A 16,264-nucleotide genomic window follows, 5' to 3' on the forward strand; every position below is an offset into this window, starting at 1 on the left:
TTTGTCTATTTATTGCTCCGCTTCTTGACCTGGGACCACATGTAAACACCGCATCACCAGTAAACCATTGATAAATCTACTCTCTGTATACAGCTACCACACCTGTGCTATCACGAAGAACAAATGTCGCTATATCGCAATTGTTTTTATCTCCATTTTTTGTAACCCTTTACAACAATATCCTGAAATTCGCCATATGTGATATTTATTGTTTCACGCGATACGCCATGGTGAACAATCACATTTTAAAATATGTTCAAAATGATTATTTTTTTCTTGTAAAACGCATTCGATTACCTACGTGATTTATCTCTATATTGATAGCAGTTTCTTTGACAATTGATTGGAGCAAAATTTACAGCAGTACTCCGTTGCGCTCTAGGGTAAATATGCTTTCAAGACATGAAAGCCCCAAATAAAATGACCAAATTTGCACAGCGTTCTTTTACAATCTTTTTACAGGTTGAATTCATATTAGGAAATTCAATCTTTGGAAGTAAAAAAATATATATATATATATATATATATATATATATATATATATATATATATATATATATATATATATATTAGGAACTTAAATCTTTGGGGAGGGACGGTGGTTAAATGTTAAGAACAGCTTTTTGCAAATAAATATAGTATGGGGGTTAGAAAACAGGGTTGTTTAGAAACAAAGGCACATAAAAGCAACACTGTCCTTTAAACAAAATTAATTTAATCGGCGTTGCATGGTTCATTTTGCAACAAAAGAAAAAAATCACCATGCACTATTCATAAATTTGTATTGAATAAATAAAAAAGTGATGGTTATTGAATAAAAGCTTTTTTCTACAAGATGTCGGAGACGGAAAAGAATACCATTAGTACTTTAGAAAGGTACCAAAATGAACACGCTAGTGTAATTGCATGAAACATTGTGTTTCCTAACGATGAGGTCAACCAATTTTAATCTGAAAGTCGGTGCTTAGAATGAACCAGCAAGAAATTATTTCGAGTGCTATGTCTGTTTTAACGATGCATTATCCTAACACTGAGCATAACGACTTTAGCAAGAAAAGTAGGTCGTTGCAACCAAAATGTTTATAGTTGTTAACATAAGTGACAAAGGTAAATGCACATATAACTTCCATTAACATACATGTAACTTACTTTGGAAACTGCAGCAAGGGAAGAACAAATTAAACGGAGAACGAAAAGTACATGTATGTACATTATGCGTACACGTACCTTCTGCGTGTATTGATTTCAACTTTAAATACATCCATGAAGTTGAGGGAATATACATACAAAAGTGTATGTCAAAATAAGGATCAAGTTTCGTAGATGGTTAGCAGTACCTTGACGGACAACATGCCATTTATTGACATCTCGATATGATTGTTCGACGGTCCATTTGCTTTAACATGTCCGATACATTGCAGTCCTGTTTAACATTGTTCTAAGTGTTTCTCGCTTTCTTTGACAAAGTAATCAACAATGCTGGATAAATGTAACTTCAGAATATCCGAAAATTTTCATTTCCTAGCATAGCACTTCTTATTAATGCGGAAACAGTAAAATTAATGATTTCACATAGCCGTCGCCGCCTCCCCCCACCCGTAAAACCCATAAAGTGTAGGATCTATTTTGGCACTATAAAATGCATGTCTGACGTGAAAAAGATGTCCAAGAAGCAGACAAGAAACAATTGTAGCAAACTGGTGTTACTAGTTTTTAGATCGTTTATTTTGTTTTAAAATTGTAGTTGTGCACAATTTGATTGATTACAAGCGTGCAGGGTAAACCAGTCTCCCAATAAAATCAATCTTGGACTCAAGTTTCGTTCACACAGACAGTCCAATATTGTCTGTCGCACGGTTTTATTTATATCGTGCATACAATGAATACTATTCTCCTTTTAGAGTCAACATATAGTTGACGAAGACCCGCCCAATAAGGGAGCACTCTTCTACTTCAAGAAATAAATACAGCCCAAATATACCAGTATCCAATAAATCAAGAGAATTTACTCACATAGACATCTTGGAGTTTTTCTCTTGCACGACTGTTCAAACTAATAAATTACATCTAAGGTTCCGTTCCAAAACTCTATTTTTTCACATGTTTCAAAATTTAAAGAAATTATGCTCCTTGGTTTCCACATTGGTAATATTTTGTTGCTAGAAAGAACATATATACCCGGGGTGGGTAGGTAAAGAACCCGTGGTTTCCTTTAATTCCATATCTTAATGATGGAGGTTGATTTGGCTTTGAAGGCTGTTAGCTCTGCATAGCATTTTCACTGCATGAACTTCAGAGGTCAATTATCAATAGAAATGTGAGTCGGCATTTTATTCTAGTTGTTTGGCATTTGAAAATTACATATTAGTGTATGTTTTAGACAACAGTAATTACCACACTGTGAAAACGTCGTTTCTGTATTTCAAGGGAAGGGTAAAGTTAGTGTACTTCGAACTAGTCGGCTACATTTCCTAAACGCATAAAGGCATACATTTTCATCTGATGTCTGCTGCAGACGCACATGGTTTTCCTAACAATGATAACAAATGGTTGTCAATGCAAGCAGATGAAAGACTATCCAAGTAGATAAGACATACAACGGTATGTTGGCCTTGTCAACATTGTGAGAGTTGTAGACCAAAAAGCTTTGCCCAGTGTAACTCACCCACCCATCCCAACCCACCCCCATTTAACGGTGCTCCAATAGTCTGAAACGAAACCTAAAAGGTCCGTTTGGCTTCCGGTAAACAAAGCACAATATGAAGATCCAAAGTTATTAAAGAAGGATAATAAGTCTATCAGAAAGCGATTTCTTTATTCCCCGGTAGAAGACAATGTAATAAAAAGCGATTTCCTTTAAAAACGGTACAAAAAGACCTGGTAAAATGTGATTTATTTTTAAAAACAATACAACAAATAAAAATAGATTTCTCTTTAAAACGGTCCGAAACAATCTAATAAAAAGTTAGCACAGTAAAGGGAAATTGAGCAATGTTTGTAATTAGGTGCGGAAGAGAAACTTTGGTTCATTCAAACATCACGATGATTCATATTTGATCAACTTTCCGGCAGTTTGTTCGAACTCGCAATGATTACTTAAACACGTTTTATGCAGTATCATTAGAAAGGAGAACACGTTATTGTTGGAAGGTACGCGTGAAAAAGAAGCGTAGCAAAGCTTCGCATGTGGCTTGCAAATGTGCCGCTCAATGCATTCACGCAAACGGATCTATTGATAGTTTCACTAAGCACCTATACTTCATACTGAGTTTGAATCACAAACTTAGCATGCCCACTGCTTTTGCAGGAAGTTTCCTCCAGTTAGATTTCTAATTTTAGCTTGCGGGTAAACCTGTTATACGCAAGTCAGTCCCGCTATACTTGTTCACTAAAGCATGTCATCTGATGTTAAAAGCTATCATGCTTTGCTATATGTATAGCGAGTAGAGATTAAGACAAATATTATGAACTATTTTCACAACGATGTACTTGTAAAAAATGATACCCCGCCACCTTTCTTCTGTTCAGAAACTGTGATGTTCTTGTGGTCAGCAAGAAAAATGTGCTTTGTGTATTATATTTCTACATGAAAACGGAAAACGACCCCTAATTTCCTGCATTAGTCGCATATAATTTTAAGTTTTCATCGGAGTCTAGGTACCTATAAACAGCTAAACAATATTCTGTGTAGTAGTTGGAGGTTACCAAGAATGAAACCGGTTTTAACGTTGACCGTAATTGTGATTCCAACAAAGAAAACAAAGACAATCCTAATATAGCGTAGAATATTCCAGATGCTCGTGATACATCATTAGACTGTGTCCTTCAAATACATGCCATGGTTTCTTGCTAAAATTTAGTAATGTAGATTCTTTTTATTAGGTCTTCACTTCAGGTATTGGTAGGCAATGCATGCTGATATTGCTTTGAAAACAAAATAAGACATATAGATTTCATAGATTTCTTGTGTTTGTAGATATATGCTTATTTCTTCCATCATAATAGAAAATGGAAATTTAATCGTTACATGTAAAAATCAGATAATACATTTTCCCAAGGAAATCAGGAAAAGAAGCATATCATTTACGCAAACTGAAATAGGATTTATCACAGGATTCGTGTTAAATATGAGCTATCCACTGAGATAGCATGACGTCATATGATTTGAGGCAAAGCATCTTATTAAATATACATCTCGTGACTGCCCATGTAAACGTAATGTGTGAGATGATCCAGTATTTTTTGTTGACACGCACTTTTGAGTGCTGTGAACACATACTCACACACGGTATTCAAGAAGGTGTTGTGTAACTTAATGTCTCAGCGATAAATTCGTGACAATACATTATGCAGAATCAGGTCACGTCATGATAATTCTTGTTTGTGAGCAACTCTAGGTCCGTCCCAGCATATATAGCTGGCTAGAACTTTAGAGAGGCAACCTCCAAACGTTATGGATGCCCAAAGACGTTATTGCATTCATTTAACGAGTTAGCAATTTTGTGGAGGTTCTTTGCATATTTCCTAATCTTTCCAAGCTTGAGGTCTTGGGGTCAAAGTTCGGTACCCCGATCCCTTCAGGCAGTTGTCTGTTGGTCAGTTTTCCCTGCTTTATTCCCTCAAGATAGATTTGATGAATGAACTCTGGCCTGAGGTCACTAGTACTGGTCATTGATTTTTTATGGATTTATGTCTCTGTCTGTGTATACTATATTTTAGTAGTGCTTTTACCAAATATTGTATGGTTCTCTTACTGTTATTATTGGTATGTGCGTGAGTGCTGTCTCCCTTTCCTCTCTCTCTCTATCTCATTTCATGAATGTCTTATACGGATCTTTTTTTTAATGAAAGTCCTGTAAGGATATATTTTCCCTCAAACTGGCGTCATTTCTATGGATAGAAGGTGTCCTCTAGCTCCTGATTAGTAGTTCTTTCTATAGATGTCTGTTTTTCTGCTTCTTCCTTCTGCTGTCTTTTCTTTTCTAGTTCATCTCCAATCTTTCCTTTTTCCTTCGTTAATGGTGGTTGTACTTCTTTCTGTTGTGAGTTTTCGTCTTGCTTCCATTTTTGGTCTTCCTGCTTTCTTCTCCTCGCCAACTGCAATTGCCCATTTCTTAATTGGTTGTTGTTTGATGATGTATATTGTGTGTTGTTGTTTTTCATTATATTGTTGTTGCTGCTATTTTTTATGCCGTCGTTGCGTCCTTGAGTTGAAATGCATCCTCGCCCGCTGTCAGCTCAACTTCCTTAATTTGTTTTCGCTTATTGTTGACTGTTTCTTGTTGCTGTTGCTGTTGAATCCATATCTTCGTTGCGTCATTGAGTTTACCCTACTCCTTTTTTCTGAATCCTTCTCATTGCCTACTGTGATCACCGCCTCATTCATTTGCTGCTGTTTATTGTTGTTTGTGTCATGTTGTTGTTGTTGTTGCTGCCTTTGATTCCCTAAAGTAGTTACGTCATTAAGTTGAATTGCATTCTTTTTCTCTCTGCTGTCGACTCGCTGTCGACGCCCTCTCCATAATTGTTGGTTATTTATTATCATTTGTTGCTTGCTGTTGATTCTGTTGGGTTACTGACGTCATTGCATCCTTGTGTTGAGATGGATCCTTTTTTGTTCTCATCTTTCTTTCTCTGGCCCACTGTATTGCCATCTCATTACTTGTTTTTTTGTTATTGTCATTTGTTACTTCTTGTTGTTGTTGATGCTGTTGATTCTCTCTAGTAATTGTATCTTGGGGATAGAATGCGTCTTTTGTTTCTCCGTCGATTCCGTCTCCTTTACATTCTGTTTAGAAAAGGTCGTTAATTCGCTTATTCGGGTTTGTCCTTTTCTCTCTTCCGTTTATCTCTTGTCTTCGGGTATTTGACAGTTATTCAACGCATGTCCAATGTTTCCAAAGTGTTTGCACATTCTATAATGAATACAAACCTTGTAGCGTCTCTTTACAAGAAAGCCACGAAGAAAGAAGACTGTTTATTCCGTATCTTTTCTTTTTCTATTTGCAGTACCCTTACACAATTCTCTATGGTACTTAGGGGGTGGGTACCCATTCTCGCTTTCGTGACCTTGATCTTGAACTTGTTCTCGAATAGTTCTACTATAGCTGTTAGGAACATCTCGTAAGGTCAGTCTGACATGTGTAGTTATTCTGTCGTTTTCTTAATTTTCCTCAAAATGGGCGATGGTTCCTTGATGATGATATCTTCTCCTCCTATCTCCATTATTCCATATGGGAGTATGGGTTGTGTTCCGTTCGGTCTTAGAATGTACCATTTATTCCCTCTTCTATTTAGTACCTCCGTTACCCTTTGAGAATCTTTGTTTCTCAGTTCCAAGGCTACCATGACCGCCGCCACGAATGATCTCTGTTCTAAAGGTATATCAGTCATGTCTATCTCTTGTATACCCGCTGGGTACAAACATTTTAGAAAAGGTCCCTCTTTCGTCTCGATTTATTGTTTTAAAGTACTGCTCCAATTTGGACATATTCCTACCATTTGCCATGTTTCCTCATCGGTCTCTGCCACAGTAATCGTAGTGAAATGAGCGACTGTTGTTTCACGCGCTTTCTTCATACACTGCGATATTCATGAGTATACCGGATGATCAGTATGTAATTAGGTTTATGGTTTAGGATGAAGCTTGTAGTAAAAGGGTGGAAATGTGAAGCGGTTTCTTTTGTTTTCTGTTAAGTATAGCGAAATTATGAAATCATATTGAAATCGACAGGCATATAACACAAATATTATTATACTAATTCGATCTTCATTATAGATGACATCTTGTTATCAGAAATGTTACGTTATATCAGTGAACGATTTCCCTTTTATGTAAACAATAGATTTGTATTTACTCTCACTGGTATTCTTTGAACCTATACTTGGAATGTAATGAAACATAAGCGACTACAAAATGAATATATATCCTTTTATGAGGTAATATCCACGCCTGGTGGACCACAATATCATGGCAACAATCCCGACTCATAATGCACTTTTAATTTACTCGTTACCATGACATTATCAATGAAACAATCCCAACAATACTGTAACCTTATATTGAATTTTCATAGCTTATCTTTTCAGCATGGTATCTTCAAATTTCACTGTTACATTTGGCCAAATGTTCATAATAGTAATATTATTTTGTGTTTCTTTGGTTACGTGACATTTCATCCTCTTTAAAAAAAACTAGTTTCGTTCATTGTTTACTGATAATCACCTCATGTAAATGCGCGCAAAAAAGTAGTGTGCATTACTGCGCGGTGTGTATTTCCATTCTTTAATTTATCGACGCGTATAATATTCAATAAAGCATTGAAATATAATTTTGTTTTGTGTTATTCCTTTAACATAACATAATAATAATATGTTTGTTTTAAGCATATGATAAAACTTATTGAACGACTATTAAAAGATATTGGGCCCTCATTCATGTGACATAGAATGACTTCGCAACTTCTTGCATCCTGCACCGCATAATCCTGGGTCAAATATTTTCCGATGCTCATTTAATACTCTATACATATCTTCATTTATAAGCAGAATATGGAAGTTTGAATAATGTTCATGGAATTATTAACTTCCACTGAGGTTTAACTGAAGTTTTATGAAGCAGAAAACCTGATATTCACAGTCGCTGAGCCGAGGTTAGTGTGACCGGATTAGTCATTCATAAAACTTCGTATACGCAAAGCAGACGTCTACAATTGTGTAATTACATGATCATAGAACTAATGGGGGGGGGGGTGCGAGGCCTGAGCCTGACGACCCGCTTGCCAAAGGAAAGTGAAGCGTCTCTCATAGCCTCTCCTTCCCAGGTGTAGTGATCTCCGCAGGACCACTGTCTCGCTCTGCGGGGCAGGAGGTTACTTGCATATGGCATCTCCTACACTATTGTATCCACAGCAGCACCTTCACGCGGTGCCCCCTGTTTTAACAGAGCCTGCTGTGTGGCGCGACCGAGTACCTGGCGGTATAACTGGGTGGGCAGACTGGGCTCATTAGCCTTGGCAGGCAACCATTCTAAGAGAAGGGAAACTCTGATCCCAAACCTGGGCAGATGAAGCTCGTTAGCCTTGTCAGGCAGTTCATCTAGGAGAAGGAAACTCTGATTCAAAACCAACCAAGTCCCATCCATTGGATTATGGCTCCACTGCCTTGTGGATATCTTCGGGAGAAGGAAAGGCTTCGGGAGTAAACCCAGACAGAAAATCAGAAGTGGAGCCCCTAAGGCGGCTGGGGGTCGACTACGACCTCCTTCCGGCAGCTCCTGCATCCAAACTGGTGCCAAATGTCATTCTCAGCATTCCTTTGGACCCCACCAGCAAGGACGAGAGGGGGATCCTGACGTCTGGGCAGCCCAGGATCTCCATACTCCACGCCCAGGCTTGCGCCCTGGAGAGGACACTCCAGTCTCGCTACTGAGTGAGGAAACAACACGGAAGCTAACAGTTTACGGGTTATAAGTCCCACCCGATTGGCGTAGGGAAGGGGCGCCACGGGTCAGCTTTGACGGTGGGAGGGATCATCGTGTCCCACTGGCCAACTATCGCCCGCCTCAAGCCGGGCAGCCCCCGGTCAATAAGGTGTTGACCCGCCATCGTCTGCCTGCTTCAGTGGGTGTCTGGAGCTCAGTGTGTTGTTCAGCATGACAAGCAGACGGTAATTCCACACCAGACAAAAGAAACAAGAAACCAATAAAGAAGACTCCAGCTCTTCGATTTGCAAGCTGGAATGTGCACACCATGTGTACATGCATCTCCGACGACCTCCGAGAAGTGGACGACACCAGAAAGACGGCCATCATCGATAGAGAACTCACCAGACTAAATATCAGCATAGCTGCCCTCCAGGAAACCAGGCTCGCCTCTAGTGGCTCCCTCAGAGAGGAACACTACATCTTCGTCTGGAAGGATCGAGAACCTGAGGAGCCCCGTCAGCACGGAGTGGGCTTTGCCATCAAAAACAATCTCCTGGCCTCGGTTGAACCTCCCACAGGGGGCACTGAGCGTCTCTTGTCCATCTGCCTCACCACTGCTTCAGGTCCTGTCAACATCATCAGTGTCTACGCCCCAACCCTCACGTCATCAGATGACGTGAAGGATCAGTTCTATGGGCAACTGGACGAACATATCAAAGGATGCCCCAAAAATGAACCACTATTCCTCCTCGGCGACTCTAATGCCAGAGTAGGTGCGTACCACGAGTCATGGCATACCTGCCTCGGATATCATGGCACTGGAAAGACCAACGAAAACGGCCAGAGACTGCTGGAGCTATGCACCTACCATGGCCTGTGCGTCACAAACACCTTCTTCAAGTGTAAGCCACAACACAAAGTGTCATGGAAACACCCCAGATCTCATCACTGGCACCAACTCGACTTGGTCATCACCAGGCGCTCTGCCCTTAACAGAGTCCTCTCCACCAGAACCTACCACAGTGCAGACTGTGACTCCGACCATGCCCTTGTGAGCAGCAGAGTGCGACTACAGCCACACACGCTACACCGCTCAAAACCAAAAGGACGTCCTCGCATAAACACTGCGCAGATGTCAGTCCCTGCCAAGGTGGAGGAGTATGTGTCTGCCCTGAACAAGGCTCTCCAGGACCTGCCTGAGTACGACGCTACAGCCAAGTGGAACGCCATGAAGGATGCCATCTACAGTACAGCTATGTCAACGTTTGGCAAGAAGGAACGACCCAGCCAGGACTGGTTCAGTGCACACCTGTCAAGGATGGAACCACAAATCGAGGAGAAACGAAAAGCCTTCATACAAAAAATGCCCTAATGAACGGACGCTTGCTGCTCTCAGAAGTGCCCGAAGTAACACCCAACGCATTGCTAGACAGTGTGCCAACGAGTACTGGCAACAACTGTGTGAAGGGATCCAGCGCAGTGCCGAGTCCGGACACATCCAAGGTATGTACAGTGGCATCAAGAAGGCTCTAGGCCCTACAGTGAAAGGGGTCGCTCCCCTGAAATCCCTGACGGGAGAGAAGATCACAGACCGTGGGCAACAGATGGCCAGATGGGTGGAGCACTACTCAGAACTATACTCCCGAGAAACGTCAGTCACTGATGCAGCCCTGAGCAGCATAAAGAATCTGCCCACCATGGAAGAGCTCGACAAAGTGCCAACCTTAGAGGAGCTCAGCAAAGCAATCGACTGCCTTCCAAACGACAAAGCACCAGGTAGTGACAGCATCCCGCCCGAAGCTATCAAACGTGGAAAACCAGCATTGATTAAACCACTGCACGAGCTACTTTGCCGCTGCTGGGAGGAAGGAGTAGTCCCCCAAGACATGCATGATGCCACAATTGTGACCCTTTACAAAAACAAGGGCGACCGCAGAGACTGTAATAATTACAGAGGGATCTCGCTCTTGAGTATTGTTGGTAAAGTTTACGCCCGCATCATACTCAACAGGCTGCAGTTGCTGGCAGACCGTGTGTAACCGGAATCACAGTGCGGCTTCAGAGCAGGCAGGTCGACGACAGACATGATCTTCTGCCTACGACAACTCCAAGATAAGAGCAGAGAGCAAGGTCAACCACTCTACATGATGTTCATCGACCTCACCAAGGCCTTTGACTTGGTCAGCAGGAAGGGCCTTTTTGAACTTCTGAGTAAGATCGGTTGCCCCCCAAAACTCCTCAGCATGATAATCTCTTTCCATGCAGATATGAAGCGAACAGTCCTGTATGATGGCTCCTCCTCAACCTCCTTCCCAATTAATAGTGGTGTGAAGCAGGGCTGCGTGCTGGCACCAACACTTTTTGGGATCTTCTTCTCCCTGCTCCTGTCCTACGCCTTCGACATGCCCACGGATGGCATATATCTACACACCAGGTCCGACGGGAGGCTGTTCAACCTGGCACGACTGCGCTCAAAGACCAAAGTGAGAGCTGTGATCATCAGGTAGATGCTTTTTGCAGATGACGCAGCTCTTGTGGCCCACACCGAGGAAGCCCTCCAGAGACTGGGAGACTGTTTTGCTGTTGCCTGCACGCAGTTTGGTCTCACCATCAGCTTGGAAAAAACAAATGTCAGCGTGCAAGATACCACCATTGCCCCTTCAATCAAAATCAACGGTGTCACCCTGGAAGCAGTCAACAACTTTACCTACCTAGGGTCAACCATCAGCAACACTCTCTCGATTGATATGGAGCTGGACAGAAGGCTTGGAAAGGCAAACACCATCATGGCTCGATTAAAGAAGAGGGTGTGGGAAAACAACGCGCTGACATAGCACACCAAGGTCCGAGTCTACCAGGCCTGCGTTCTCAGCACCCTTCTATATGGAAGTGAGACCTGGAGTACCTACATGAGGCAAGAACGCCGGCTCAACTCCTTCCATATACGGTGCCTAAAACGCATCCTGAAAATCAGCTGGCAAGACCGTGTTCCACACAACGAGATCCTGCAGCGTGCAAGTACCCCCAGCATGTACTCCCTGCTAATTAAACGCCGCCTTCGATGGCTGGGTCACGTCCGACGCATGGAGGATGGAAGGCTGCCAAAGGACATCCTATATGGACAGCTGGCCATTGGCATGAGAAGAGTCGGACGCCCCTCACTCCGTTTCAAAGATGTGTGCAAGAAGGACATGAAGGCATGCAACATTTCACCCGATGGCTGGGAAGAGCTGGCCGAGGACGGAGGCACCTGGAGACTGATGGTAAACAATGGCATATCTGTCGCTGATGCGAGGAGAGGCCAGTTGGCGGCAGAGAAACGTAAGAGAAAGAAGAACGCAGCAGCAACCACAGTAACGCAGACTTCCCAGTATGTCTGCACCAACTGCAATAGGGACTGTCACTCACGTATAGGCCTGCACAGCCACAGCAGACGATGCCAACAGAGACAGACAACACCCCAAGGGCGCTATTCGCATGGTCTTTCGAGACCGAGTTGCCAATGATGATGATGAGAACTAATATTTGATGCTTAATGTGTTGCAGAAAAGTTAAAATGCCATTTCATTTGTCTGACGCTACTAAAAATACGTGATCACCTCATGGAAATGTTAATGACCTCAAGATGATCCAGTTTGAAGAATTTTGCAAAATGTCACGTCGTATCCGTGATTGAAAATGTGCGTTGTTTGGTTGTATTGAAATCAGGTAATAAATAGTGGATCATGAATGGGTAATGATTTAATATTGAATCTATAAATAATTTCCATCTTTTTAGAGCCCTCGGGAACAAAACCTGGAAATTATTCAACATTTTTCATAAATTAAATCATTAGCCATTTTCAATTATGTTAATCACACAGTTTTGATTTACAATGGAATGAAAGGGAAAGAAGAACACATCGTTATCGTCATTTCATTTTGGTTCAGAGAATACTTATTTAAATTCTTGCGCATTCCAATCCATACGGGAGTTGAGGCGGTATTGAAAACTTTGAACACAAACAACGTTTAGATGTATAATTTTTAATAAATAACAACTAATAGAGCAAATATATTTCTGATCGGTAGAACATTTCTCACGAACAGGATAATTTTTTCAAAATTGGACCGCTCTAGAAATTCCTGGATTTTGGTGCATAGTTTACTCGGTTAGTTCAGTTAGGATTAGCTTGAAAATTTGTATATGTCTGTTTTAGAACGTTTCCAACCAAATGGGTTTCCACCATGGACATTCATAAAATTTGCAAAATTGGGTTTGGCAGAAGCAACAGATTTCCATTTGTTGTATTTTTCTCTGAAGGGAGTATTAGGGGTTGAAGAAATAGTTTTACATATAAACGTGTTGCTGAGAATTGAGGAGATTTGCCGGTACTGATATACATTCACTTGGCAGTAATTATTAACTGATTGGATCTTTTTGTGACCGGATATTTAACATTATTTGATTTGGAAAAAATGGTGTGATTAGATAACTTTCTGTCATTCAAAATATAAATCATTTTGGGCTGGGTGACAGGCATTTTTCGACATTCTGTTCAAAACCGCGCCGAGTTTATTTACACCTATAGGTTGACATTTAAACCATGATTATCATGGAGCTGGGGTGCCGTATAAGTTTTGCCTAACACCCCTCCCTATCTATTGACCAATACAGATAATTTCATTTGTAACGACCCCTGTGGGGTAAATTTGACATATTCCAAAAGACCTAACCTTTTGGTACCTAGTGACCCTTCGTCAATCTATTACAAAGATGGTCGCCACAATTGTTAATAGTAATGTTAAAGAGAAAACAAAATGGTTCCAGAAGACGGGAAAAGGCAAATTCCCACAATCACGTTCAATAAAAAACTTAGAATACTGCGCAAGAATTTCAGAATCTTAATTTAAACCAAGCAGAATTATAACAAGTGATGTGTTAACAAGTATATATATATATATATATATATATATATATATATATATATATATATATATATATATATATATATATATATATATATATATATATATATATATATATATATATATATATATATTAAGCTGCACAAACTGTATGTAAAGTTTACCAACTATGTGATAATTTCAATTACCTTTCGTTTTTATTCTACATACTGCTTGGATAACAAAAATAAGTCTAAACAAATCGATTTATATACAAACGTGAAAGAACACATTGCAAAATGTTTTATTCTGAAGGACACATACCTTTAAATCTACTTCGCAAGCAACTCTATGCCCTTTAGTCTCAGCTAGACAATTTAGATAACATGTTGTCGGACTAATAATGTAGGAAAATGATTACAATGTACTAAAAAATGTGAAAAGCTCTTTGCATTACTGAATGAAAGTTAAATCTTTTATTTCTGGCCTTTATTATTGAAATAATTGTTTAAATTTGGCGAGATGATTGTACAAGCCAAAGAAACTTTGAATAGTTTTGTGCGTGCACATTTGCTTCTCCCAGTGTGCGGGCAAAAAGCACAAACAAAGGTCCAAACAAAGTCTAGGACACTTTGTTATTATCTATGAATGAATATATCTGATAAAACCAACAAAAGACCATAATTGTCAAATAATACCGTAAATAGATACAAACTTATTCATACAAAGCCCTATGGCGAGGATAATTTGTTTTCGTTTTGCTCATTCGAGGTTAATTAATTCTATATTTGTTGCCTCTCCACAGCAAGCATACATAATTTCACTTAAAACCATTAGGGTTTATTTTTGTAACATTTAAGTATTTTCAAAATTTTATGTATCATGCGTTAGGGAGGAGGACGTAAACAAATAGGCGAGGGGTCTGTGGGATGGAAGCCTCTGTGGGGCCAAGGGAACGATGTAACCGGAAGCTCTTGCATTTTAAGTGTTTGTAGGGCACCATTACAACCATGTAACTGTAAAGAAAACTTACGTTAGGAAATGTTCCGGTCGTTTCGCGCTGATTTTGGGTAGTGATAGATTACACAGCCCCTCTTCTTGAACCACCCCTGATATTCTTTTTATAAGTGTTTAACAAGATAATTAAAATGTATGTGCTGATAAGGGAAAGAAATGTACGTTGATATCGGTGAGGTGGGGCCAATTCAATGACTGAACATTTGTTAAAACTTGGAAAAATATTAAGTGATGATTCATATTTGAAATTTCGGATATAGTGTACATATGTGTTTATTTTGCATGTCCTAGCATGCACATAGGAGAACAGAAGGGGGAATACAGTTTTCTCAGATTAACCGCGGTCATCGTATTAAACACATAGGTTAATTGCATTGAGGATCTATCATTAACTCTCTATATGTATTTCGAGTCCATCTTCATCCACATTACTGTACTCACTGTATAGTTTTCTTAGAGGGGAAGCCTTGTCTTCACAAAGCTGGTGAATATTCATTACTCCAAACGCTTTAGCGGAAAGGGTTGTCTTTAATTAATTGTCCAGTATTTTACTCTTATAGCTGGATAGAAAGTAAAGTCTGGATTTTTCAAATTACTGAACACACTTTCCGGAGTAAACAATTTGAAGCTTTTTAAAAAAATTAGTATTTTTCGGACATATTTATGCGAAATTAATCAGAAATATACAAATACAGAAAAAAAAAACGAATATGGATTTCAACGTTTTTATAGCTCAAACATCACATTCAAATCTTCATACCAGTCTAACTGAAATTGTATTAAAATTTTAGTCTATTATTAAAATTATAGAGACCTATTTTGTGTTTGAGGTCAAATTCAGGACATCAGAGGTGCAAAACGAGCTAAATATCCCTCTCCCGAACAGATTACATGAAATCAGGTCTCAATTTTACTAATATGTCTTAAATTTTATGTCCAGGCCTAAGACTTGCCATTGGTTTATGGTCAGACTTTGATATTATCCAATCGAATTGTATAATTCTAGACTAGATTATAATTGAATGCACTTAGTTATGTTGGTAATAGTAAGGCAAGGCCCAGGATTTATTGTAAAGGAAAATGGGACCCACCTTCTGGTAATGAGAGCTTCCTGACCAAGCAGCGGAAACATTGATGTGGCCGCCACGGTGGCCCTCCTACGTGTGTACCTATCGCTGAGCTTCACTTGGATGGGTATCATGGTCGTCGATATGCTGAGTGAATCCTTGGCGCCATCCGCCCCGTTCGTGTCTACTGGCAATCGCACGCGTCTAGTTTTTTTTCTTTTGCGAAATATTTTCTCCTTCTCATCCGAACTTTCTTCGCTTTCCGAGTTGGAGCCCATTTGGAATGGAGGAATATGAACATCAATATTTACGCCTGCCATGTTGATGGTATAATCAAATTTATCAATCACGCCGTTTTCATAGATGCAGATAACGAATTCCAAAATAGTGTCTCAAGAACTAATTGTCACACCTTTAAAGTCACGAAATTGGCCAGTACTTGGTGTATTATATAGCATAGATAAAATTAACTTTCTTGCAGTTGCAGAGAAGAAAAATACTCCATATATATAGATACTGGTTCAGAGGCCTAAATAGTGCTTTGCTACTTATGTATTTAAGTGCCTACCGCAAAATTGGATTGGTACTAGTGATTGACACGACACATCAATTATCCTCTTGTGGCAGGAATGAATTGTAAAGCAGAGGAAACTTTTACAACATTGTAAACAAAGATTACACCTTTTTGTCCTTCGAATACTAATACTATTATTTAAAGTGTTTTACAACATTTTTTCCGTTCTGACAAAAGCATAATTATAAGCGCCCAACTGTATACAATTGTAAATGCTTGACCAACGTCTCACAAAATGCGTCCTTCACTCGATAAATGTCGAGAATAGAAAGGACTATTTCAGTTATTTAAAAA

At 39.8% G+C, this 16,264-nt stretch overlaps 1 protein-coding gene across 3 annotated transcripts in view; it reads right to left on the reverse strand.

Moving 5' to 3' along the window:
• The window catches only part of LOC149795540 (uncharacterized), a 124,627-nt gene that overhangs the window by 90,427 nt on the left and 17,936 nt on the right, over window positions 1-16,264 (reverse strand). Inside the window, exon 1 of one of the 3 annotated variants that reach the window (XM_089965342.1) lies at window positions 15,421-15,759. The exons of the other annotated variants lie outside the window; for them this stretch is intronic. Coding sequence (XP_089821468.1) covers window positions 15,421-15,716 — 296 coding nt within the window. The 5' untranslated portion in view covers window positions 15,717-15,759. Of the gene's footprint in view, window positions 1-15,420; window positions 15,760-16,264 lie in introns of those variants that run through there. 3 annotated transcript variants of the gene reach the window in all.

This window comes from Sinohyriopsis cumingii, chromosome 7 (genome assembly GCF_028554795.1).
Source record: "Sinohyriopsis cumingii isolate HCF-2022 chromosome 7, ASM2855479v2, whole genome shotgun sequence".
Taxonomy (NCBI): domain Eukaryota; kingdom Metazoa; phylum Mollusca; class Bivalvia; order Unionida; family Unionidae; genus Sinohyriopsis; species Sinohyriopsis cumingii.